Source organism: Drosophila takahashii, chromosome 2R, assembly GCF_030179915.1.
Source record: "Drosophila takahashii strain IR98-3 E-12201 chromosome 2R, DtakHiC1v2, whole genome shotgun sequence".
Lineage (NCBI taxonomy): Eukaryota > Metazoa > Arthropoda > Insecta > Diptera > Drosophilidae > Drosophila > Drosophila takahashii.
Window position 1 is genome coordinate 34,179,525 of NC_091679.1, and position 26,683 is coordinate 34,206,207.

The window sequence follows — 26,683 nt, forward strand, 5'->3', positions numbered from 1 at the left end:
GGTTCTACCAGACCGGAAAAATTATGAAAGAAATCATGGAAGGGGAAGTACTTATAAATGGCGCCTTTATTCAAAAATCCAAACAAAAACGTTAGATGTGCGAACTCTAGAAAAACTAGAAACAGATAACCATGTTTTTCAGCTTCTTAAGTTTTAAGCTAAATCGACTCGTCCACTGATGCTGATCCAAAATATATATCGCACTGTGCAATACCCGTAGTAACGAATCGCACCGGGAAATTTCGTAAAGAGACTTAAATATTAAACAAGTTTTATTTTGTGTTGATTAAAAATGCCTAATTTAATGTCATCGATACAACTCTATTAACATTTAATATGTATTTAGTCTTAAATATTTTGTCAATTATGAAGTCCTGCTCTCTTTGATGCTCTGTTGCTCTCTCTATCCCTCCCTCCGTTAAACCACCACCAACAGGCGATAGCGGCGGCATTTGAACTTTCAACCCCCGAAAAGCCACGTGCTCCTGCAGCTTTTGGCCTCCTTTCCGCGTACGGCAATCAATGAAAGTGAAGCTTTGCCCAATTTAAACCCGCTGCCAGCCCAAAAATTTCCATGCAGAGTCCTGCGTCAGGACCTGTGTGTGTGAGTGTGTGTGTGAGGGAGCCAGCGCTGGTGGTGGTAAATTCACCAGCGATTCGAAACCCACCACGCCAATTCGCGAGCTTCGCGCGGCGCCAAGCGTTTTGGATTCAGTTTACAACGGAAAGCACAAATCAACGGTCGTGAAAATCGAGCAAAGCTCCGTGAGAAAAACGCAGAAATTCGTCGAACGAAATTGATATCGAGCGTTTAGCTGGATTAAAGCGGAAATCAGTGAAAATCTGTGATTTTCCAAAGCGCGCGAGTGTGTGTGTGAAAAGTCCGCTTAAGAGCAGCCAGGAATTCCAGATCCCCAGCCGAGACAAACTTTGGTACGGAGCAAAAAAAGCAAGACGAAACTTTCTGCCTGACGTGTCCTGCCCACTAACACACACACACACAACTGTATATCCAAAGGACTTCCTCCCTGTCCTTCCCAATCTCGCTCTCTCTCTCTCTCTCGGTCTCTCTGGCCCTTTCTATCTATCTCTATCTCTGGAGCTCTGTTATAAAAACTCGAGGTTGGAGATGCACGTGGATTTCCGTGAAAACAGTGAACTTAGCTTTATGTTAATTTCATTTGTTTCGTGCCCTTAGCGCCAATGGAAATCTGCATTTTTGTGCATTGCCAGCGAATTGGCATTCCAAAAACCAACAAAATGCTAGAATTCGCAATACATTCAACTTTGCACGTTGACATAAATTACTATATATAGTGCATTGCAAGAACATGGGAAAACAGAATCAGATTTTGGCAGGGGAACACATTCACTGATTAATCACTTGACTGAACTGCGAGCGTAAACAAAAATATTTAATTGGCTTCCTTAAGCGATTTCATTTAAGTTTATTTAGGATTCTTTTAAAAGTTATTTTTAATTTTTTTTATTTTTATTATTAATAATAATGTATTTTTGAATAGGTTATTCTTAAAACTCATGCTTTAAAGGAAGAAAATATTTTAGCTTTTCTCTTAACTTTGAGATTTTGATAAAATGCATTGGGGATGGCAATGGCATTGGCCGAGGGGATGTTTTGGGCCACAAAAGCTCCATCCTCCCCATCGACCTCAACAGGCCAACAGTTGATGCTGTGCCAAAAAATGGAAAGAATCGCTTAAGAATTATTATGGCTTTCCATAAAAAAATGTAAAAAAAAATTAAAATTTATTTTTCTTAAAAATAAATCAACATTTTTTTTTAGTTTTTATTTTTTTCAGTGTTCTTCACCAGCTATAGAGTTTAAAACCATTTGAAAATGAAGTTTGATTCATTACGAAAAAGATCCAAAAAAAAAAAAAGAGTGGCCCGGACAAAGGTTTTTCGCAATATCGATTTGAAGAAGGGCGCACAGCGGTTTTCCATACAATAACGGCTTGCTCATGAAAATTGGCTGGTCAACACATGCCGTTGCGCGCGTAGCGTCAGCCGACTGCAGCTGTCAATGAGGCACTTCTTGTCGTTTTGTATGGAAAACCGCTGTGCGCCCTTCTTCAAATCGATATTGCGAAAAACCTTTGTCCGGGCCACTCTTTTTTTTTTTTGGATCTTTTTCGTAATGAATCAAACTTCATTTTCAAATGGTTTTAAACTCTATAGCTGGTGAAGAACACAAGCAATTGAACTTTGTGCCTGTCTGATTGCATTTTGTTTTCTTCCTTCCCTCCCCCTCTTTTCCCACTCCATTGTCATCTCTCTCTAGGGTGAGAGCGAAAGTTGGATACAATGTAGAATGGGTTTATACATGGTCTATATAAGGTACAATGGTATTTTGGCAATCTTTTCGGCCAGACAAGTGCACGAGTCCGCTTGAATCTGACCAAACGAACTTTGTTTGATGAAAAATTAATGTTGTGTTTGGGTTGGGACTGAAACACTTGCCACTTATCGATTGCTTACTTGGGGCAAAAGGTTAGGTCGCACAAAGGAATATTAAATAGAGGAAAGGGTTGGCTTTGTTCCTTGCAGAAGGGCTCACCACGCCCTTAAAAACCTCATTATTTATTTGATTATTTAAATAAAAAGGTAATATTATGATATTGACAAAACAATAGTTTGGAAATTAAAATGTTTTTAAGTTCCAAATTGGGAAAATTAATGACCAACAAAACAAAAATGTATTTCAACTCAAAAAGCAGACATTTTTCCTGTGTAGTTTCTATCGTCGGAAGTTTATTTGTTTACCTTTTGTAAATATATGACAAATTCTATGAATTGTATATAATATTTTTATTAACAAGAAATGTACGTCATTAAGGGTGAGACAGAATAAATAAAAAAATTTTAATCTAAACATGCTAGTGATGTGAAATGAAAGGAACAATTAAATTTCATTCAATATTCCCATGAAACTCAGTACCCTTTTTAGATGAGACTTAAGACGGGGTTTCAAGTGCTATAATAATCCATGAAAACTTTCCATAGTTCCTCAGCCAGACCATCAGCCGTGTTTATTTACATAATGATTTTGCAAAACAAACCTTCCTTCCTTCGAGCAGCAGCTGACCAAGGTTAAGCATGCGTAAACAATTCGTATCGGGGGTTTGGGGAATGTAACCCAACACCGATGAAGAGGGAACCCCATTGTCAATTTAAAGTGCCTCAAAATGCTTCCCATTCCGAACAGACTGACGCCGATTTCCAGGAAATTCACCGTGGCGACTACCGCCAAACTCGAATGCATCGAAGGCTGGGTTTCAAGGTCAGTAGGAAGCGGAAGTGGGGGTGGTTTTTGGGTAGTTTTTGGCTGCCGAGTGTCCTCGCTGATTTTCGGCGCAATTCTCGACTTGGCGCCAAACGATGGCCAAATAAATTAGCAAGAGCAAAGGGCAAGAAATGCATATTGGCAGCCAGCGAACCACTTGCGCAATACCTCTCTGTTTATATTTCGAGTGGTTCCAAAAATAGCCACAAATATGGTATGATTAGTTGGCATTTTAAATTCAAGAGTAAAATTCACGAGGAAATATTTTTGAACGATTCGCAGTGAATTTATTATGCCCGCCGCCGTGTAAACAAAAGGCCAATAAAATGTGCAAAATCGATTGCGTAAACAGAATGCATTTCATTGGCAATCAAACTGCATGATTTATGCAGAAGTAGGAAAGACAGCTGGCTTTTCCCTTTGATTTCCACCTTACCCGCAAAGCCGTTCTTATCGATTTAGCCTGCAACACGCCATGTCATCAAATTCGCCTACTTGTTTTATTTCCCCGGTCTCTGCCACCCATTTTTCGATCTATTTCGAGGGCACTTTAACTGGGAATAAGCTTTAAACTCGGATCTCCTAGCCCGCGAGTTGAAAGGGGATGAACTTGCTGTTTTTTCACAAATGTGAGTAGCATTTTTGCCACGACGCAATTGAGTTTGTCCGTTTTTCTAAGCTTTTCTACCTGTGTTCGAGTTTGGGGGTAGCAGCTTTGTTTGGTAAATTTCCATTCATTTAAATTCCAAACAGATGGTATTTCCGTTCTGAATCCCCCGAGTTATATAAGCCAAAGGACCCATTCTTCAATCAGGTCCTGTCACATCCAATCAGCCGCAATCTTGACCCCTCATTGAGTAATTTCCTACGGCAATGATTTAAGCACCCCCATTTTTGTGTGGGGGCCAAGTGTTTTAGCCCATTCCAATGACAGGGCCACGGCCACATCCTGGCCAGAGCTTTATTTAGAAACGCCGGTGATTGAAGGCTAAAAAAAACAAGAAAAACCACCCATCCACCCAGTTAACTGCGTCGTAGAAAGCAACAGCACGACAACAATCGCAGGACTTTAATATTTTCACACTCTGGTTTACGTAACAGCAATCGGATTGTGTAATCAGAGGACGAGAGTTTTCCCGTGACAGCTCAGCGGGGGGAAATGTGTGGAAATGCGGACAAGTGCATATTGCCGTCCTTTGATTATTGCCCGTTTCCATGCAATTTAATCAGAGTCACTGCAGCTGGGGGTATACTTTTTGGTTTCTGCGGGTACAACAAATCTCAATGGGATACACTTTGTGGGCGTAACTGGATAAATATTTACACGAATGGGCGGTTGGGCGTAGCGATTGGGGAAGCGCAATTGGGAAAACGAGGCAGCCATCAAAAGACGTCATAGCGCATTACGTATACGCAAGAAATATAGAAGAATAGACCGAGAATATATAGCGTGGAGGTGTGTGCTCGGTGCCCCTCGAGAAACCTTCCCCCCGAAAGGCCATCAATGAAGCGGCAGGACGCCAAAAGCTCGGAAGAGCTTTCCTGTCTCTCTCTTCCTCTCTCTCAGTGGTGAATTGCTGCTTCTTGCCACACAGCTGCTGCCCCAAACAACACACCCATTGCTCTCCCGCTCTCTCAGCTGCCTGCTCTCTGGCCCTAATTTACTACGTCAGCAACAGAGGACGAGCCTCCAAGTAAATGGCCACCGCACACCACATAGCACCCATGGGCCATCTAACCCCCCTTTAATTCCACCACCCAGGTTGCTCTTTTTTGCTTGCTCTTTCAATTTACAACGACCTTCTGCGGTGTTGTCGAAAATTTTTGGCTCTTCCCTACACCGAGCAACAAGGTTCAGGAAGTCACGTTCTTAGTGGGTGGTTTGGGTGGGTCTAGTGGCTTGTAAACAGTCCTTGGAGCTTCTTCCATGTTTACTGCTGAAACTAAGGATCTAATTAACCTCTGACCCCCCACATGCGTGCTTGGTACACAGACAGAATTAATCTTGGATAGTAATTTCCAAAGAATAAGAGTACATTTTGGGTAATAATATTTGTTTTGATATTAAATTATTATTTTCCAGGTATATATTTTTGGAATACCTCGTAATTCTTTTTCTCTTGATTTTAGTTTTTATTTTTGTTTTTATTTTCATTGCTTTTCTTTAATATGTTTTTTTAATTTTAAAGAAAATATAACACAAAAAACATTTCTAGGTGTATTGTTCTTAGCAAACTAATATAATAGTCTGAATAAATGCCGCAGAAAACTAATGAACATACATTGTTTATGAATTCTCATGGCACTGTATCCAATTTGCATAGTAATAAAATTGCGAAAGTTGATAGGGGAAAAGGAAAGAAAGAAAGCAAGCGTGGGTGGACCGGCGAAAAGTTTCCATTAACCAGCGGAGAACCCGCCTAATGGCAAACAATTAGGACACAAATTGAGTTAGCAGCCACTAGAAGCCGCTAGTCTCAAGGACGAGCCGCCACACAAATGGGCAAACAAGCCCACACACCCAGATACTCGACGAGTATCGATCAAACAGTGGGTCCTGGGGTCCTGGGGAGAGGTCCTGCCACTTGCTAACCGGTTGCTCCACTTTTCCGCAGAAGGTAACCACGGATACTACGCGAGGGCAATCCGCACGTTGATGGCTGCCACCAAAATCATCGATGCGCCGCGCAACGGCCACGAGATGGCTCCACTGAACACACGGGCGAGGGGCGACGGAACCCACGGGGTGACCATCGTCCTCACCGCCCCCCAGCGCAACTCGGTGCAGTCGGTGGACATTCCGGGCAATGAGCCGGAACGCGCCGCCTGGAGCGGCAAGATGCAGTTCTTCCTCAGCATCATCGGCTATTCGGTGGGCCTCGGCAACATCTGGCGCTTTCCCTACCTCTGCCAACAGAACGGAGGCGGTGAGTACGAATATCTTAATAAAATTGGGCTTAGAGTTTAGTGAAAGTATTTTAATATAATGGGAAAAATATTTTGGACCAACAAGTTTGCGTTTTAAATTGGAATAAGATACTAGTTAAGCTGTTAAATAATATTTTTAAGAGTAAGAACCTTTTAGATACTACTAAGAATAAATTGTATATTGTATAAATAAAGTTCGAGAACACATGAGGTGTTAATGGAAATTCTTTGAGATATCAGAATATTATAACTATTTTGTGGGGTAAATTAATGTTAAATCCATCCATGTACCTATATTGTAATCTATTTACGACTCTTAATTACTAAGTATTTGTTCATCAAACTGCATTAATAATAAATTTTTAATCTTCTTTGTTTGCTAAAAGGGCATAGCAGACTTACCTAGGGAAAACGGCCCCCAGCGATTTTTAAAAATTTTGAATCAGCGATGGTAGATAATTAGAAGGAGAATATGGAAACCAATTTTCAAAGCTATTGGACATTTGGCTGAGGAGTAATCGTCTGCAATCCAAAAATGTATTTAAGCTTATATCTGACCAACGGAAACGCTTAACTGAAAATTAGTGATGAGAAATCAAAGGGATAAGAAATAGGTCCTCGCTAAAAAAGCTTGGAATTTTTAAGACTTTTTAAAAGTGCAGAAAACTGCGATTAAAATTTTCAAAAAAATTTTTGACCACTTTCAAGTTTTGGCAACACCACCAATTTTTTACAGCTCCTGTGTCTTTTAACCATTGAATTTATAAAAAAAAATCATAATTTTATAGGTGGTGCAACAGTGTCAAAGAAAGGAAAAACTAGATTTCAAGTAGTTTTGTGGGACTTTTTCTACAACCCGGCCACCCCAGTTTTTTTTTTTAAGTTTTTGAAGTGCACAGTACCAACTTGATTGCAAAGCCCATTGCTTCCAATATTTATTCTCACACCTATTTTGGCACTATCATCACTCTTTTGCCGTATTTTGGCGTTAGAAAGAAAACACGAAATCAATTTTATCTTTCGAGCAGAAAGCACGATTTGCATAATTCAAAAGCAGAAATATCTGTCTTTTCATGGCCGATAACGATATAAAAAAATAATGCTTTCAGACCATTGATGACCCAGCGATACCATTTTTTAAGTCCAAAAGTAGGCTTTTAATATGTAATACACAAAATTGTATATGCTTTGGAAAAAAGTAATAGGTCAATGAATTCATAGCGAATTCCTCAACGGAGATCCCACATTAAATCCAGTGAATTGGGATAGAATGGTATTTTTTAAACTTACCTATTGGCCGAAATCCTACTTTTGGACTTAAAAAATTGTATGAACATCTATGGACATCTATGGTCTGAAAGCATTATTTTTTTATCTCGTATTCGGCCATGAAAAGACAGATATTTCTGCTTTTGAATTATACAAATCGTGCTTTCTGCTCGAAAGATAAAATTGATTTCGCTTTTCTTTCTAACGCCAAAATACGGCAAAAGAGTGATGATAGTGCCAAAATAGGTGTGAGAATAAATATTGGAAGCAATGGGCTTTGCAATCAAGTTGGTACTGTGCACTTCAAAAACTTAAAAAAAAAAACTGGGGTGGCCGGGTTGTAGAAAAAGTCCCACAAAACTACTTGAAATCTAGTTTTTCCTTTCTTTGACACTGTTGCACCACCTATAAAATTATGATTTTTTTTTATTAATTCAATGGTTAAAAGACACAGGAGCTGTAAAAAATTGGTGGTGTTGCCAAAACTTGAAAGTGGTCACAAATTTTTTTGAAAATTTTAATCGCGGTTTTCTGCACTTTTAAAAAGTCTTAAAAATTCCAAGCTTTTTTAGCGAGGACCTATTTCTTATCCCTTTGATTTCTCATCACTAATTTTCAGTTAAGCGTTTCCGTTGGTCAGATATAAGCTTAAATACATTTTTGGATTGCAGACGATTACTCCTCAGCCAAATGTCCAATAGCTTTGAAAATTGGTTTCCATATTCTCCTTCTAATTATCTACCATCGCTGATTCAAAATTTTTAAAAATCGCTGGGGGCCGTTTTCCCTAGGTAAGTCTGCTATGCCCTTTGTATAGTATTTTACAAACCATTTTCTAAGAAGCCTTGGATATTATAATTATTAGATAGATGTTACTACATAAGTACCTATGCATTATATTAAGCCAATGCTCCTATGCGAGCCACTTGGGCACGTAACAATACCAAGTCGATTAGGAATTTGCATGGAATTTTACGATAAGCCTCGGATTACCGGGCAGCGGTGCGAAAAGCGCAAACTGGAGCAGTATTTTTCAATCAATGTCTGTTTGACTGCACGGGTCACCTGAGCGATAACGTTAAATTGGGTAGACCCCCGCCACGCCCCCTCCGTCCTCCGCCCGTCGACATGTGTCATATCCAATATCAGTTGGCCAACGAACTGCAGCTAATCAGGTGCACAGCTTTGACAATAACATTATGGGATTTAATGTGCACTAATTGCCTGGCTTTCGACGGCGGAAGGGCCCAATTGATGGCCTTGGGTGGCTCGTGTGGGTGGATTGTGGGTGGTGCAGGCGGGGCGGGTGGCAAGAGCACGCACATTTCTAATGGCGATTTAACCCCACCCTGGTTCTAATTCAATTACAATTGACAGCATGACCAGGCATCGAAGTTCGAATACTCTCTTGTTGGCCAACCAGATATTTCCCGACCCGGCCAGAAATGCAAATTTCCGGCTTGCTTTGGATTGATTTTGTGTCACGTCACCTGTCAATTAAAGTTGCACAGGGAGAAAAAAAAACATTATGTATAGAACAATTTTTGTATTATTTTGTTTTCTTAGTAAATTAGTTTTATTCACTAACTACGATTCTAATCAATTAAAATATGATTATATATTATATTATATATAAGCTTAACTATATATTTGATCCACATCTTTGTCTTAAAAAAATATGAGGGTTAAACTTTACTTAATAATATTTTAGAATATTATTAACAGCTTAATTAATTTTGTGGTGTTATTTTTATTAAATTCATCTATTACCTAATTTTTTCTCTGTGAAACTGAACCCTCTTCTCTCCCCGTTGCAGGTGCCTTTCTGATACCTTTCATGATTATGCTGATACTGGAGGGCATACCGCTGTTCCTCATCGAGCTGGGAATCGGCCAGAGGATGAGACTGGGTGCCCTGGGCGTGTGGAATACCATCCATCCCTGGCTGGGTGGCATCGGTATCTCGTCGTGCATAGTGACGCTCTTTGTGGCTCTGTACTACAACGTGATAATCACGTGGGTTTTCTTCTACCTCTTCAACAGTTTTCGGGTGAGTGGTTAATACCCTACATCCAATACCCTATAATTTAATACCTCAAATCTTCTTAACAGTACCCGCTGCCCTGGTCCACCTGTCCATTGAACGGCACCGTTGAGCTGGAGGAGTGCGCCAAATCCTCGGAGACGACGTACTTCTGGTACCGCACCACCTTGGATGCAGCCCCCTCGATGGACGAGCCCGGCGGCCTCAAGTGGTGGATCGTGCTCTGCCTGATGCTGTCCTGGACCATTGTCTTCTTCATCGTGATGAAGGGCATCCAGAGCTCCGGCAAGGTGGTCTACTTCACCTCGCTGTTCCCCTACATTGTGCTGACCATCTTCTTCATCCGAGGGATTACGCTGAGAGGAGCCGGTGCCGGATTGATGCACATGTATACGCCGAAGGTGGAAAAGCTACTGGAACCAACGGTTTGGCTGGATGCAGCCACGCAGGTCTTCTACTCCTTTGGCCTGGCCTTTGGCTCCCTCATCGCCTTCGGGAGCTACAACACGCCGAAGAACAACTGCGTGAGGGATGTGCTCCTGGTGTCCGTGTGCAATGCAGTCACGGCCATCTACGCGAGTGTGGTCATCTTCGCCATTCTGGGCTTCAAGGCCACCGTCAATGTGGACCGCTGTATAGCCAGGTGAGTCAATGGGAGTGGGTCACACGCACCAATGGGTTCACTGGGTGGGTCATCAATATGCCCATCAGGCTGACCAGTTGTAACCGGCATGGGGCCACTGTCTTTGTATCTATTTGCGTATCAATGAGTCGCCGGCTCGGTGGGTGTATCTGCGCCCCCCCTCCATTGATATTCGAATCGATATATAGATGGAATCGCGGTCGTGTCTGTCAATTTGCATCAATTAACGGACCCACGTCGAGTTATGCACAATTGCTCTTGAACTGAATGACCATCGGGTTCTAACCGATTCGAACTGGACTTTATTGATTGCTTACCCTGGCTCCTTTTTCCCCTCCCCCAGTAACACGGACATCCTGGTTAATAACAAGCTGCTCAACGATACCCAGAATTATGAACAGACCATGAGTCTGCTGAATGCCACCGAAATAACCAGGCTTAAGTTGGCCGAGTGCAGTTTGGCCCACGAACTGGACAATGTGAGTACTGTTTATCATCTGGAGGATGAAGTTCCTAATTAACTCCTTCATTTCCTCATCCAGGCGGCCGAGGGCACTGGCCTGGCCTTCATCGTGTTCACCCAGGCCATCGTGGAGCTGCCCGGCGCTCCCTTCTGGGCGGTGCTCTTCTTCACCATGCTGCTCTCGCTGGGACTGGGCTCGCAGATCGGCATCCTGGAGGGCATGCTGTGCACCCTCTTCGACATTGACATTATCAAGCGGGTTAAGAAACAGCATGTCACTGGCGTGGTGTGTCTCTTCTGCTTCATTGTCGGTTTCATCTTCTGCACAGGTGCCGGCGAGTACTGGCTCAAGATGTTCGACTCCTTTGCCGGCACCATTGGCCTCGTGGTGGTGGCTCTGATGGAGATGATAGCCGTGATCTTTATCTACGGACACGAGCGGTGAGTCTAGTGCCTCTTCGTTTTGGGTAGTATATACTAAAGATTCCTTTCACAGCTTCACTGAGGACATCTACCAGATGACCGGCTATCGACCTGGTCGCTACTGGCAGTGGACTTGGCGGTACATTGGCCCGGCGATCATGGTCTGCATCCTGGTCTCTTCGGTGGTCTTTATGGTCATCAGGAATCCCACTTACGGTGCTTGGAATGCCGATTTGGTGAGTAGAGTGGCATTCTATTGAAAAACTTAAAAAGAAACATTGAGCATATCACATATTTATGACTAAAGTTAGCTGAAAAGTTAAAATATCCATTTTTTTAATCTAGATAAAAATAAAAGAGGAATACCTTGTTTAAAAAAGCTTACGATGAAACTCTCTTTTGATCTTAAAACCATTTTGGTATTGATTAGTTAACTTTAGTTTTATAGTATTAAACATACAACAAATGGATATGAAAGATAAAAAATAGATATTAAAGAACACGTTTTAACTTAATTTTTTCTCATTTCCCAGGGTATGATCGAGCAGAAGAGCTACCCCAACTGGGTGATGGCCATCGCCCTGTCCATGATCCTGGCCGGCGTCCTGCCCATGCCCATCGTGTTCCTCATGCGTAGCTTCCAGTGCCTCAAGGTGGACCTGGACATCCACCAGGGATCGATCCGCCGCAACGAGACAACCGCCTCCACCAAGGAGATGATTGACAATGACGACGATGTAAGTGCAGATCCAAGATCTCCAAGTCGGTTTATTACTCTTTCGATCCAATCTCGATTTGAGCTTTCTTTGTACCATTTGTTGTGTTGTTAGGCTAAGATTAAGCCCATCTCTCTCTCTCTATTTTGGTCTATACGTGTGACTAATTGTGTCTTTCTCTCACCTAACGATACATTCCTCACTCTTGCGCTTGTTTTTCCTATCTGACAATGCTTACATCCAAATACCGAATACATATCCAAACTCACGCCCATTGTCGTTCAGAATTTGAGTCCGGATATGCCACCGCAAGATTCACTAGCGGCGACACGCTTCACAATTGGAGACTTTGAAGTAAGTTGTGCCTCGTCCCGGGTAGAAAAGCTATACCCCCTCCCGGAAACCCCGATCCTGTCACCTGCACATCTCTTGAACACTAAAGCTAATCACACGATTCTCTGCTCTTCTTTCCCTCTGCTCCCGTGTCCATTTTCATTGGTCAATGTTTAGAATTAGAACGAACCGTAACCGAAATCGAAAACGAAAACGAAGCCATGGATACGATACGAACTAAAGTGCAGCGCCACGTTTTAGGGAACCCCAGAGACATCAGAAATCAGAACTCAGCAACCAGATGAAACTAGGATAGCTCTAAAAGTAGTTCACCAAAGCCCTTTGCATGGCCCAGAAACATAGAACACCGAACACCGAACACTGAACACCCAGAGAAACCGAATAAACCAAGGACATGCCTCTCGACTCAAGTAGAAACCAACTGCTCATCCTCGGTTAGCAAGCAATTACCTGTACTCAATACCACTAATCAATAGGAACTAATCAACGCACAGCAATTAATCGTAGCTAGCAAACAATCGCAAAATGCTCTTTTAAACCGAAAACAAACTGATAAGGCCAGAACAATTATTTACAAAACTTAAGTTTAGGGAAAAGACTAGCAAAATCGCTTGAGGGCTCAGCAGAAAGTAGGACAAAGAGTGTATATAGATATAGAAACCCAATTGGCGGCTGATCGTGGCTTACTTGCAGGTAAAGTAACAGTGCGATAACCAAGATTTAACCATTTCCATTTTGTTTGTTGGTTTGTTGGTTCGTTTGTTTGTTTGTTCATTGTTTCAATGTTTTCTGTATGATGATTCAAATCCTTTACTTGCAACCAGTGCCCGATGTACATCTACTTTACATCGACACTAGGGTTGTCGCTGGACTTTAAGTGGTTATAATTTGAAATTCTGCTTTCGTGTAGAGAGCTTTCGCTTGAGCTTGTGTAGAATATCAAGTATACGCAGCGTGGTGTCAGCTCATTTGATTTATGTACTATAATTTCGTAAGAAGTTCTTGATTTCCTAGAGGACTCTGTCCGTCTATCATTTGTTTGCCTGACATGCTGAAGCCACCCTTTATCCGTTTCTCTGCTCTTTCCAATTTGCAATCTAGGACGATGAGGACGACGAAAACGACTTCAGCGGTCCTGCGCTGGGTGGTCATGTGAAGACACAGAGCGATTTCTCTGACGACGAGGAGGAGGACAAGCCCATGACCATGCGGATGATGATGATGCGACCGACGACGACAACCAAGACATCGAACGCGCTTAATGTGCCAACAAGCAGAAAGAACAACTACAAGAAGGATGCGTACGATGTCTAAGACAGCCATAAACCCCAGGTGCAGATATAGATCCAGATACAGATACAGATAAAGATACAGATAAAGATACAGATACAGGTAGAGGTCCAGGTGCAAGTCCAGATACAACAGGTCCAGGTCCAGGTGTGAACCGAAACGAAATGGCAAGTGTAACACTAGTTTAGCTGAGACGAGCATTGATTAATGAGAGTGCGTGCCGAGCTGAGCGCAAAACATTTATAAATATTTACTATAAGTATTTTAACATAATTTAAATCTAAACTAAGCGTAATTACCAGAATAAACGGCCGAAGAGTGCGTAACTAAAATTGTTAAATAGTACTTTAACACAAAACTGAACTAAACCCAAAAAAAAAACTAAACTAAATTTAACAAAACTATGTACGAGTACAATGTGCCGCAGGATGTTAGGTATTATCTGAAACGGGTTGCTAAAGGTTTAAATTCGATTATGTAGCATTTAGTTGGAATGCTTAAAGCTTTACCATTAGACACTCGAGCACACAAACTGAAAGTATTGCCGCACTCCTCTTTCCCAATCTCCAATCCCGCTAATCCCCCAGAACTCCCGCCACTCCCCGGAGATAACTCTTCAACGGCAATCGCTTTATAGACGACTTAGCCAGCGCATTTCCAAAGAGTTAAACTCAACATTTAGTTTTAGTAGAGATCTGCAGTTTTTAATTTTACCTCAGTAGAACTCACCCGACCTACAACTAATATATGTAATCTAACGAGAGTTACACACTTTAATATTACTTCAAACAGGTTAAGAGCGTTGAGACACAATATTAACACTTCGAGTTCTAGTTGAGTTATACAAATACCTATACTAACTATATTGATTAGAGAAAGATACATGGAATGTGTGATATTCTAAATAATATCCTCAATGTTTAGGTGTTAAGACTCTTCATCCCCCAAAGTCACCCTACCATCTATTTTCCCCGTTCAAACCACTCCAGAGTATTTCCCACACTGACAGAGCTACACAAGGAAAAACAAAAGATGAAAATAAACTGCTGTGAATAGTTTTAGTGGTTGTAAAGTTCTATCGAAGAAGGGAAACCATAAAGCGTCTAATATTTAACTAGTTATTAAGCGGCACCCCATTGTTCACCTGAGTTCAGTCCGAAGGATACCTATAAAGAAAGTCCCTGCCATATTTCCAATTCGGTTTCCGCAAAATGGTTCTCATACAATCCTCCCCCCAACTTTCTCCTATTTCGGTAAGGCGAAGGCAACGGCAAAAGCACCACTGATATCTGAAAACTGACAACTGAATCAAAACACATGGAATTTCGAAGTACTCAAAGTCAATGCAAAGGACGGACGGCAGAACGTTGAAGACAATAAGACAAATATAGAGATATACTTATGATATGGCCCGTCGAGTTTAGAGAGATTTGTAGTCACCGACGCGGTAGATTTCCCCATAGCAGTGCAGGAATTTTTCCACTTTACCTTATTTTTGGGAGACTTGTATCCATTTTGTACACCGCCAATCAAAAGCAGTTCCAATCAAGGATCCGGTCAGTCAGCAGATTTATACGAACGTAAAGTAAGAGGCCCCGAAACAATTAGTTGCCCCTCCCCCACCTTATCCATTGAAGTCGAATCCTCGCAATGCAAACGCAACCGAAACCAAATACATAGTACCAAGCCTAATTGTATAGTTTACTTGTTTACGCCACTATATATACGAGCATTAAATCTATATATACAGTACATATTAATCTATATACCTAGCTCTACTATAAATATTGTATATCAATTATTGTCGTAGTGCTAAAGCCCCGGACTTGTGTAAATTTGAATGTATTAAAACAGAACACTGCAAGGAGAAGAACACTTATATGAAACATTATTGTACCGTACGCAAGAAATTATTATTAATAAAGATATTTCATGATTAGTGCGTTAAGTTGAAGAAGAGCAAAACGAACATCGATTGTTTTTATTTCTGGTTTCTGGGAGTTCCACTGTACCACAGCTGGCACGTTTGATTCCCGGCAGACGAATCTGCAGGTTTTTATGGGTCTCTGATAGACGGCAATGCCTTGTATTTGGTTTGCTGCCCCCTGGTCAAAGCACCTTGGACCGGGAGCAAAAAATCCCCGATTAGGCTTATCTCCTAGGGGAAAGTTTCGATTTGTTTTGTTTTGGTCACAAATGATTAGACAAGTCAGGCCCTCCAGGCAGGAGTTAAACTAATCCAGGTGCCCGAAGAAGGAGTGGCTAAGTTCGACCTTCAATATTGGCTATTTCGGTTAACAGTTTTATTGGAAACCAGCATCGTAAATGACATTGGTCTATAAATACGCTAGCACTGGTAAAACGATAATTTCCGACTGGAAGCCACGATCGATATGGGTAAAGTGATAAGTAGAATGCAAGGGGGAGAAGTCAATTTATGAAGAGACTACACTGAAAGAAATTGTTTGTTATATATTTTGAAAATAGTAACATTTACATTTTTTTTTTATTTATTATTTTTGTTGACAAAAAGTTTAATAACTTTTTAATTAATTTTCCCTTCATATTTCTTTCAAAAGTTTTTCTTTATTTACGAATCTCTTCCTTTTAATTTTCTGATGTGTAGAGGCTGATCAGCGATGGCGTAACGCCAGACAGTGTGATAACAGCGCAGACATTGCAAAAGAGCTCCGCAGACCCGCCAGACCGGTGTGCTTCGATAAGGGGGCGTGGTCCTCGATTTTTCCTGGCCCCTCTGGAGCTTTCCCAGCCCGCCCGCTGAATATGCAGTGGGCGGCACGTAGCACGAGCGGCAAATGCAACGGCAACAATGCCAGCTCTTATCTTATCAGAGCGAAAGGAAAACATATGTATATGTAGACCATATATGCTTTAGCGGCAAGAATCGAATCGAATTGAATGGGATCGAATCGGATGGGATCGTATGAGAGCGACGCGACGGAGCAAAGACCCAAGTGGAGCCGAAAAAGCAAAATGCTCGGCTGTCTGCGCACACATGTTACTTGAGCGCAGCGAGTGCCGCATGAAGTCAGTTTGGCTCGTTGTGCCAGAGCAGCAACAAGTGCCCCGCTATATCTGGATCTGAATCTGAATCCGAGTCCGAGTCCGAAACATAAGCCGTAGCTGAAGCTGAAGCGCAACAAGTGCTCCAGAAACATCCAGAGACAAGTGCATCGGAGGCTGTGCGATAAATTCGAATTAGGTCGGCAATTTTATCAAATTAACAGAGGGTCCAACGAAACGGAGCGCAATAAATTAATTAAGGCGGAAATAAAATAGGAATTGCATCGGCTGCCAAGAGTATTAGCGGGCAAAAGTGAAAGCGACCACGAACAGGTGACAGAATGCTGCTCAAAGGCGCTCAGCTGCTGCGATGCGGGTGAGTCTAATGGGAATCCGACGGATTGGCGGTATTCCAGGGTGGCGAAACCCCCAAGCGGTACATTGACATTGAGAGGTGGCAATTTAGTAGTAACAGCATTAGCATAAGTTCGAGTGCTGAATATCCTGTAACTGAAAGGGAACCCAACAAAACTGATAGAAAATTGTTGTTCGGAAGAACTTTTAGTTAGGAGTTTAAGGTAAACTAAAACTGCTAACTGCTAATCAACATTAAACAAAATTTAGTTTTTAGCAGTAATTAATCTAATCACTTTAAAGGGTACTCTTTTTATAAACACAATGCTGTTCTTATCAAATGATAATGCCGAATAATATATAAATAATTTGTTTTTAGTCGATTATCTCAATTTGCTTGTTATTTAATTCGAACTACGGCAACATCTGCAATAAATGGGCATTAAATATTAAGTGACAGAAACTCATATTAATGACGCACTTTAAGGCTGATAATTTCAATTTAATTTTCTACTTGAAAATATAGTACTTTTAATTGTATACATTTTGTTGATAAGACTAAGAATTCTTTCATTAACTCAATGCCAAAATAAAAACGAATAACAGTAATTGTAATTTTATAAGTTGTAATGCCAAAGAATAATATATTTTATTTTATTCATACCTCAATAAACCTCTATTAATGCTTAAGAGTGTTCAAGAACACATTTTGTAACATTGTGTGGTCTACTTGGCTTACAAGCCCTAAGGCTAACTTAGTATTTGCCATTCATTTTAGTTGCTGTAGTAACTAACCTACCTCAACTAAGATTCGTTACTAATAGTTATGATTCACTCTTATCGCATGGCGGGAAAATTCCACGCTCTCCAAGTCGCGAAGCGTCCGTTACACTTTCATTCACGTAAACAAGTGGCATAATCATCCCGAACAACACCGCCTCAATGTTAATGTCATCTATAAAGCTCCCAAGATCATTGCACTCGCCGCTGTATATTCTTAATCTCTTGGTGGCTGAGCTACTTGCTTATTTCTTCCTCTCTCTACCTCTCTTGAAAAATGCTAGAGTTTGTTATAAGAGCACTTTAATGCTTACACTTTGAAAGTGTAACGAACTCTTCAGGAGATATACAATAAATTATTATCGTGAGAGTTTAATAAATTGTTCTTTCCTTCTTAACAACAACATATTTAAATAAACTTTAAATTATATTTTTTTATCACACAAATATTTTAAATATATTGAAACTACTTAATATAAATTTTTTAGAGTGTAAAGACCTTTATGTTCCTACAAATACTTTTCACTGCCTACTTTCAGGCAAAGCCTTAGAAGTTCAGTTTTCTTGCTGTGTTTATGCAACACTTTTTTCAGATCTTTTGTTCAATGAAAAGCTTTTCGATTCCCGCCTTTTCCTTTGTTTCGGTTTTTATCAGCGTTTCCGTTCCCCTCCACTTCCTCCCTTACCACCACGATTTTTATTATTTTTGTAGTTTTGTTTTGACTCGTTTTCTCAGTGTGCGGGTGTGTGTGCGATCGCTGGCAAGTTGTTCGACTGGCTCTCGCAAGTGTGCGTGTGTGTGACGCCATTAGGCGGGCAAAATAAAAACAAAGCACTGCATGTATGGGTGTTTTGAGGCCGCCTAGCAACAACGTCTCGAAATCTTTGTCCGCCTGTCGAGTGTTTTTACTTTTGGCTTCTGTTTTGATGGGGTGGCGTGTTTTGAAGTCTTTTTCTGGCGTTTTTTGGCAATAAACCCACCCACCCACTCAACAACCCAGTAACTGCAGCAGTTAACACACAGGTTTTTTTGTAGCTGGAGGAGGTATCCAACAGATACTTTCCAGTTTCATGGATCGGCCATTGATGATAACCTTTAGACACAGCGACGTCGGCGAAGTGACAACAAAAATAATAATATTATTGTTGACGACCCGCCTCTCTGAATCTATTTTTCAGGCCGAGCCCCCGTTTGCAAATTCGCCTTGCCATAGCAAATATGTGTGGTTTTATTTATGCAGGCCTGGAATCAAAACAATTTCTTAAATATAATAGGCAAATGGTAATTCCGCTTATCGGTGGCGAGGGACACGCGCCTTTATTGGAAGGCCCCATCGATCAGCTTTGCTGAACATGGAAAACAGAGCTCATAGTCTGCTAATGATGTCTTATCAGCTAATGGTTTGTTTACCACATATTCCCAGAATTCCCAGAAACTTCTAGATAAGATTCCTCGAAATAATGACGCTTTGTTTGCAAGGTCTTCGAAAAGTGAATCACTTCATTCATTGAATAGGCTGCATTAAAACGCAAGCAATTCCAATTATCCGCACACTTTTTCCAAGTACAATTTACTCCATGTAATTCACGGAACCAACCCGTCCAGACATCCATCGACCATTACCTTATACACATTATACCACTCACGGAACACTTTAATCTACAAATATGTACATTTCTATATGGAAGCGTGGGCCAGACTCGCTTATCAGTCGGTAAACAAAATACGAAATTAGTCGCTTCCACTCTGTGGACTTTGATATGCGGTAATGAGCATTCTACTACAGCATTCTATGAGTACTTATAAACCATCCTCGAGACTGGGTGCAATAAAATCCAGTTCACACTGGGTTCCTTTAGTTTATTGGGAGAAGGAATTTATGGGAACAATGGTCTGTATGAATTGTGAAGAACAAGGAGATCGGAAAATTGGATTACTCATTTAGAAATAGGTTCTTTGTTATTTTTAAACTGTTTCAATAATAAATATAGTCTGAAAAGTTTCTTTATTCAAGATGACGCAGACTATAATCTTCCTAGCGGAAAACTTTGCATCTCAGGAACTGATAGGGTGTTTTCCTCTGAGCAAAACTCGCGCAATAACAATTGTTAATAGCTTGAACGTAAGTGATAATATACTGCATTTATAGTAATTTTGCTCATAATTTCTTTGGCTGGATGAAACATTTAGCAGCTCTAGTTGAAGTACCCATAAAAGTCTGGTCGATAAGCCGCAGATTGTGGCTGCCCTTCGCCTTCATTTGATACTGTGATACTGGGTTCTTTCATTGAATCTAAGGCGAAGGGCCAAGGCTAATGAACCCTCTGATGGAACCAGTTTCGTTTATTTCGTCAGACTGCAAGTACAGTTTTTTGGCTGTGGAAAATCTGTTGAATCAGCTGACACCCCCATGACTGTTCTGTTGCCAAGTGTTTTCGGGGGGACATTTCGTATCCTACTATTATTAGACTGATACACCCAGAAAACAAAATGGACTAAAAAGGGGCCTAATTACCTAAAATTTTAGGAAACATGGCCAGAAAAACGCGCCAAGGCCATGCATTACCTAAAATGTTGTCCATGTGGACTATATTTTTTACGCAGTCTTGAATTTATTTCTGGTAATCGTTACCTAAAAAAATGGCTAGTGGACTAGATTTTTAGGTCAAAATTACGTAAATATTAGCTATTTTCAAAAAAGTTAACATTTTTACTATTGATAGTAACATATTTGTTTATTTTAATTGCTTATATTGTTTTATTCGGAAAAGTAAATATTTTATCTTTCTGAAAAAACAATCATTTTATTTTGTCCTCGGTGGGAATCGATCCCCGGTCTTCTGCGCGAGCGTCCAATAGGCTAGCCTCTGGTCTACGGAACTACTTAAAGGCCCTGTGGCAAAACCGAAGCCTGCTTCTAGGTGCACAGGCGAATTCTATTTTTAGAATAGGGCACTATTACCTTAAAAGTAGGAAAATAGTCCACGTTGGTATTGATTTTATATATTGAAACTTTTCCATCACTAGCTTTAAGAGAAGTCTAATAAAATTTGTTAATAATAAACTTAAAAAACCGAATAATTTGTTTATTAATATTAAGGGCCAATATTTGTATTAAATTGTGAGTAATAATCGACTTCAAATTATTCCTAAATTTTAGGTCTTATGGACCAATTTTATGGTTACGATGGCCTATAAAAATCTCTTTGGCTTTACCTAAAAAGTAGGAACATAGTCCACATGCTAATATTTTTAGGTAACCCATTACCTAAATCTGAAATTTTAGTCTATTTAAATTTTTTAGGTCATACGTTACCTAAAAAATAGTCTCACATTTCTCTGGGTGTATGTTCTTTTTCCATAAAAAACAACACACACACATCAGAGGAACACGCGCTGGCTGAAAATTCACCAAATGTATTTAATGCGTATTTTTCGCAATAAAAAACACAAATAAATACGTAAACAGAAAGAGGAAGTCAACGAAGTGGGAAATACACTTGAAGCGCTTACTCATGGAATTTCTTTAATGGCCGGCAAACTAGCAGTTCAGTTTCGAGAGCCCTTTGGTTAGGGTATACATGTGGTATGTCCAACACAGGGTGGTCAACATTCGTGGCGTCATTAGAGAGGAGGGGGTTTTCCTTTTTAGTTGCCATTTCGAAAGGCCAGGGGAAATTCTCGGGCCCATTCCGCGACAGAGAAGTACTCTCGGTTATCTCCCAAAATAGAACCCAATACGCAGCGGATTTTCAGCTTCCAATTGGGGCGCGTGTCCCTAATCAAATCCGCGTCGACAACTCGAGTGCTGCTCAAATAATTAGCTGCCGGTGTCAACAGCGATACTAGAGCGGTGCAATTTGGACTAAAGCGGTTCGCCGAAAATGCTCTCTTATCAATATCAGTGCCATCGTAAATATTGTTGGACTATTTGACTAGCGTTTCACGACCAACGAACCTGGCAAACAAAGTTCTCACACGCAAAAGCCACGATAAATGCCAGACGTGGGCCACGAAAAACCCCAACCGAAAGCCAGTTAATATGATTGAATTAAATGTTAATTTTCATTCAATTTGGCGGCTTAACTGGCCATCTTCTGTGCTATTCAGTGCCCAGAATTGGCAAAGCCGAGACATTGAGAGACATCGCTGGTCTTTGTCATTCACCTCACATGCCCCGACCATGCAGACAACTTATGCTAATATAAACCAGGCCAGTTTGGTATACCCATCTATTATATAGGTAGGCGCCTTTGTGCATATGTAGAGCGTGTGGCGGAGAAAACTACGCAGTTCGGAAATTATAAAACATACATACATTTCGGCGGATCGGATCTATACGGTTCATCAGACATTCAGACATCCGCCTGACGTCACAAGTGGGGCAACCCTGAGCGCGTGTAAACGATAATTCCGCCGTTGATTTGGAGGCGGGGAATCACTGGACTTTGGACCCCCTGTAAACGATCGCTGCCTGTCTGGCATATGAGATTGGCTCTGACCCACAGACATGTGTGTAAATGTATCTCAGCGATAGCTGCCGGAAGGAAGGAGGTACTACGAGTAGTAGATACCACCAGGCTACCTGCTCTTCGCTTATCTGCCAAATACCAAAACAAAGGCAAAAAGATGATGCAAGATTGCATCATGCTGTCTGGGGAGCTCCGGCTGGACCCGCTTCTAATGAAAGTGACGTGGACTGAAGGTTGGATCGATTGGCTGGAAACCCCATTACCCTCCATCTCCATCATCCCCCCACCAGATCTCCAGTTCGCAGAGCTCTGTGCGAATTGTGCGGCCGCCAGCGAGTTTCTCGAGTTTGGAGTGGAGCTCTCCAAAACCTGAACGACCAGACGAACAGCTGATCAGCCTGTTTGACTGTATCTTTTCTGTTTGTGTTTCGATTTTATTTGTAGTCGTTTCTTTCGCGGCACTGCCTCTTTTTCAACGGCGGTGCGTTACCGCTTAGAATTTGAAATTCACGTTACGAGGTCCGCCAAGGGGGTACAGTTGTGCTCGCGGCGGCTAGTCAGCTTTACGACTGGTGCTGGCTGTAGGTAGAGTATCTGAAAAGGTCGTTATCATTGGTTATAGAGTAAGGCACCCTTTTACCTAATGGTGCTAGAACCTTAAACCGAAATGGACCGTATTTACTTTCTATCTATCCTTTTATATTTATTCATATTAATTGCACAAGACTTTTTTTTGTCTGAGGATAAATGAAATACTATTTTTGTTATCGATTACTTTTATTTCTTTAATCCCTATCTCATTTTCTTTTGCTTAGTCGAAGTTAGTTTCAAGTGGAAATTCGTTTCCCTTTAAAGAAATAAAAGTAGTGACTGAAGACAGATTTTTAAATGCATACCTATCACTTTTATTGATTTAACTTTCTTAAATAAAGTTACGATAAGATTAAACCATTTTATTCCGTTTATATACAATCCCAATCTCCCTCTTTCAGCCTGGTCTCCTCACACCGGAACTACAACTTCCGGTTGACCTGTCGCTACCTCTCCGTCCAGTACGGCGATGCCAAGGTCCTCACCCCCGCAGTCAAGCAGTATGTGGAGAAGTGCGTGGATCTCTGCCAGCCGGAACGGGTGCACATCTGCGATGGAACCGCGGGCGAGAGCCAGTTGCTCCAGGGACTGATGCTCAAGCAGGGAACCATCGTTCCGCTGCCCAAGTACGAGAACTGCTGGCTGGCACGCACCAATCCGGCGGATGTGGCTCGAGTGGAGGGCAAGACCTTCATCTCGACGGACAGCAAGGAGCAGACAGTTCCGGTGACGGAGAAGGCGACTCCGGGAATGCTGGGCAATTGGATGGCGGAGGGGGATCTGCAGGCGGCCATCAAGGAGCGATTCCCGGGCTGCATGAAGGGACGCACCATGTACGTAATTCCCTTCAGCATGGGTCCCGTGGGCTCACCGCTCTCCAAGATCGGCATCGAGATCACCGATTCACCTTATGTGGTGGAATCCATGAAGATCATGACCAGGGCGGGCAATCCAGTGCTGGAGCATCTGCAGAGCGGCGATGGTCAGTTCGTAAAGTGTCTGCATTCGGTGGGCACTCCGAAGAGTGGTGTCCAGGCCATGCCATCCTGGCCCTGCGATCCCGAGCGCACCATTGTCCTGCACAAGCCGGCGGAGAATGAGATCGTGTCCTATGGCTCTGGGTATGGAGGCAACTCGCTGCTGGGCAAGAAGTGCTTGGCCCTGAGGATTGGCAGCACCATTGCCAAGCGAGAGGGCTGGCTGGCCGAGCACATGCTCATCCTGGGAATCACCAATCCGCAGGGCAAGAAGATCTACATAGCTGCCGCCTTTCCCTCGGCCTGTGGAAAGACCAATCTGGCCATGATGACGCCCACATTGCCGGGCTACAAGGTGGAGTGCGTGGGCGATGACATCGCCTGGATGAAGTTCGACAAGAAGGGAGTTCTGCGAGCCATCAACCCAGAGAATGGATTCTTTGGCGTGGCTCCCGGAACCTCGAGGTCCACAAATCCCATTGCCATGGACACGATATTCCGCAACTCGGTCTTCACAAATGTGGCTTCCACTTCGGATGGAGGGGTTTACTGGGAGGGAATGGAAAGGGATCAGCTAAAGGGTGTGACGGTCACCGACTGGCTGGGCAAACTGTGGTCCCAGGAATCCGGCAAACCGGCTGCGCATCCCAACTCCCGCTTCTGCACCCCGGCTGCCCAGTGCCCCATCATAGATCCCGCCTGGGAGGACAGTGAGGGAGTGCCCATCTCGGCCATCCTCTTCGGCGGACGTCGTCCCACTGGCGTTCCCTTGGTCTACGAGGCCAGGGATTGGAAGCATGGAGTCTTTGTTGGCGCCACCATGCGGAGTGAGGCCACCGCAGCGGCTGAGTTCAAGGGCAAGGTGATCATGCACGATCCCTTCGCGATGCGACCCTTCTTTGGCTACAACTTTGGTGGCTACCTGGGTCACTGGTTGAGCATGGAGCAGCGGGGAACGGTGCCCAAGATCTTCCATGTCAACTGGTTCCGCAAGAGTAGCGAGGGCAAGTTTCTGTGGCCCGGATTCGGTGACAACTCCAGGGTCCTCGACTGGATCTTCCGGCGGGTGGAGGGCGAGAAATGCTTCGTAGACTCTCCCATCGGCCGTCTGCCCTCTAAGGATTCTCTGAATTTAGAGAGCCTGAAGGAAAACATTGATCTCGAGCAGCTATTCGATCTGCCAAAGGACTTTTGGGAGCAGGAGGTAGCCTCCATTGAGAAGTACTTCGAGGAGCAGGTGGGCCACCATCTGCCGGCTGCAGTGGCCGAGCAGCTGAGGGAACTGAAGGCGCGTGTGGCGGCCATGTGATGTGCCTGTTCCATAGGTTACTCCCTAATCTAAGACTAAGACCCCTTATTGCCTAAAATAAAACCAAACGAAACGAACGAGATTTTTATAGCGAAATTCGACTTGCTATTGTTTTGGGGGTATTTGGGAATGGAAGTGCGAATGCGAATGGGATTGGAATTGGAATTGGGGCGTGGCCTGGAGGCCTCTTATCAGTGGTCGCCGGAGGCGGAGGCCCGTCCGCAATTGGCGTAAACAAGCGTATAAATCCATAATGCCGTTTAACCTAACTTATCAACAGATCGAAACGATGAAAAACAAGCAAATAAAATAATGCCAGTAGAAGCCAAAAAACTTTATGGAGCTGGCTTTCGGGTTGCCAAGGACTGATTGCCAAAATTGGGAACGTGTGGTGTGATGTACCCTCTGGGGTGCAAAGTGATAAGAAGTTAAACAGCTAAGAAACCAAGAGGCCCAAAATCAGAAGCCCCTAAAAATAGTTCTCAAGTAAAGATCCATTTTCACTCCCGCTAGTAACGATTTCCCCGTTGGAAAATTTTCCTGGCGGTCCCAACAGATCCGGGTGTGATCTATTTTTAGAAGAGCTCAGAGGCTCGTCCACTGATAACCCAAGCACCAGTCCCCCTTCGATCTAACATCCCCGAACAGATCGCATATTGATTATGCATATACATTAGCGGATCGATCGTCTATTGACGTAAATTCCGAATAAGCCCGAATCATCGAAATGCGCCAACCCAGTTAGGGAGAGGTGAGAACAGGAGCGAAGCAGTTAGCGGCCGAGTCCGAGTCCGAGTCCAAGTCTGGGTCCAGCAATTAGCGATGCCGATGATGAAGATTATCAGGCCCAACTAGAAAAACAAGTCCATAGTTTATAAATAAACCGAAACCAACCGAAAAACGAGGCAACGCGTGTAGACGAATTCGATTAAAATCGAAACTGGACTGTTAGTAAGGGAAACCAAAAAAGGGGCAGGGGAATAAGAGGAGGGGGAGGGATGAGGGAGTAGCCAAGGACCAAGGACTACAGGCTGACCAGGTTTCCTCAAGGCCATTGGGCGCCAATCCCTTCTGGGTCTAGGCTAAGTGAGCGGTAAACGGAACCTGATTGTAAAGGTAGCCTAAAGTGGAAATTAATTTGTAAGGGAATTTAATGTTGGTTCTTTACTTTATCAGCACTTATTTTTAAGCTTTGGAGGTTTATATTTATGAATCTATATCATTAATGGAATTTACAATATTTTTTCATCTTTATAAAAATTGTTCGCAAGTTTTTTAGTAAACAAAATAGATAAATATAATAAAAAACACATGGGTACAATTTATTTATTTTGCACAACATATTTAGCAAACTTTAACTATTTATAATTTTAGCACAAGGTATAGTTATAAATAAATATTTAAAAATAGCAGCTATTTAGTTTACTTTATCCTTTTTGGTGAACTTTTTCTCTGGATGCCCAGAGGATTCTGGGTCCATTTGTTAACTGGATTGGGGGGCAAAGTCACACCACTGGGAGCACCTTCATTTCTCCTTCCCCAGAGACAAAAACAAGAGTGGCCACATGACAACCATTCGGGCAGTGCTATTCTGGTGCGCCGCCAGAGTCACATGAATTCCTCTGGCCTCCAAGGCGGCCATGGCCAATTCAGGAGGCCGGGACTCAACTCGATGGCCAGAGGGGCGCGGATTGGCATACGAATTTTCCGTCACCGATTCCGCAAATAAGCGAAAGTTTTT

At 42.4% G+C, this 26,683-nt stretch overlaps 2 protein-coding genes across 4 annotated transcripts; both read left to right on the plus strand.

The window, feature by feature from the left end:
* Nucleotides 1-731: 731 nt before the first annotated feature.
* LOC108069375 (sodium-dependent neutral amino acid transporter B(0)AT3) lies at nucleotides 732-15,403 on the plus strand. 3 transcript variants are annotated; one of them, XR_011417993.1, is made up of 11 exons: nucleotides 732-933; nucleotides 5,920-6,231; nucleotides 9,319-9,551; nucleotides 9,614-10,188; nucleotides 10,532-10,667; nucleotides 10,731-11,092; nucleotides 11,148-11,310; nucleotides 11,608-11,811; nucleotides 12,076-12,144; nucleotides 12,301-12,837; nucleotides 13,246-13,335. XR_011417993.1 is itself a non-coding variant. In XM_070213291.1 (10 exons), the coding sequence occupies exons 2-9, from the start codon at nucleotides 5,961-5,963 to the stop codon at nucleotides 13,456-13,458; spliced, it is 2,157 nt and encodes a 718-aa protein (XP_070069392.1). In that variant the 5' UTR covers nucleotides 732-933; nucleotides 5,920-5,960; the 3' UTR covers nucleotides 13,459-13,476; nucleotides 13,531-15,403. The 3 variants fall into 3 exon arrangements, 2 of the variants coding, with proteins under 2 accessions (XP_070069392.1, XP_017014925.2); XM_070213291.1 differs by lacking the exons at nucleotides 12,076-12,144; nucleotides 12,301-12,837 and adding an exon at nucleotides 13,531-15,403 and having other exon boundaries at nucleotides 13,246-13,476; XM_017159436.3 differs by lacking the exons at nucleotides 12,076-12,144; nucleotides 12,301-12,837 and having other exon boundaries at nucleotides 13,246-15,403.
* Nucleotides 15,404-16,366: 963 nt separating this feature from the next.
* Pepck2 (Phosphoenolpyruvate carboxykinase 2) lies at nucleotides 16,367-25,038 on the plus strand. Its single transcript, XM_044393377.2, has 2 exons — nucleotides 16,367-16,834; nucleotides 23,058-25,038. The coding sequence occupies exons 1-2, from the start codon at nucleotides 16,800-16,802 to the stop codon at nucleotides 24,940-24,942; spliced, it is 1,920 nt and encodes a 639-aa protein (XP_044249312.2). The 5' UTR covers nucleotides 16,367-16,799; the 3' UTR covers nucleotides 24,943-25,038.
* The last annotated feature ends 1,645 nt before the right edge of the window (nucleotides 25,039-26,683 follow it).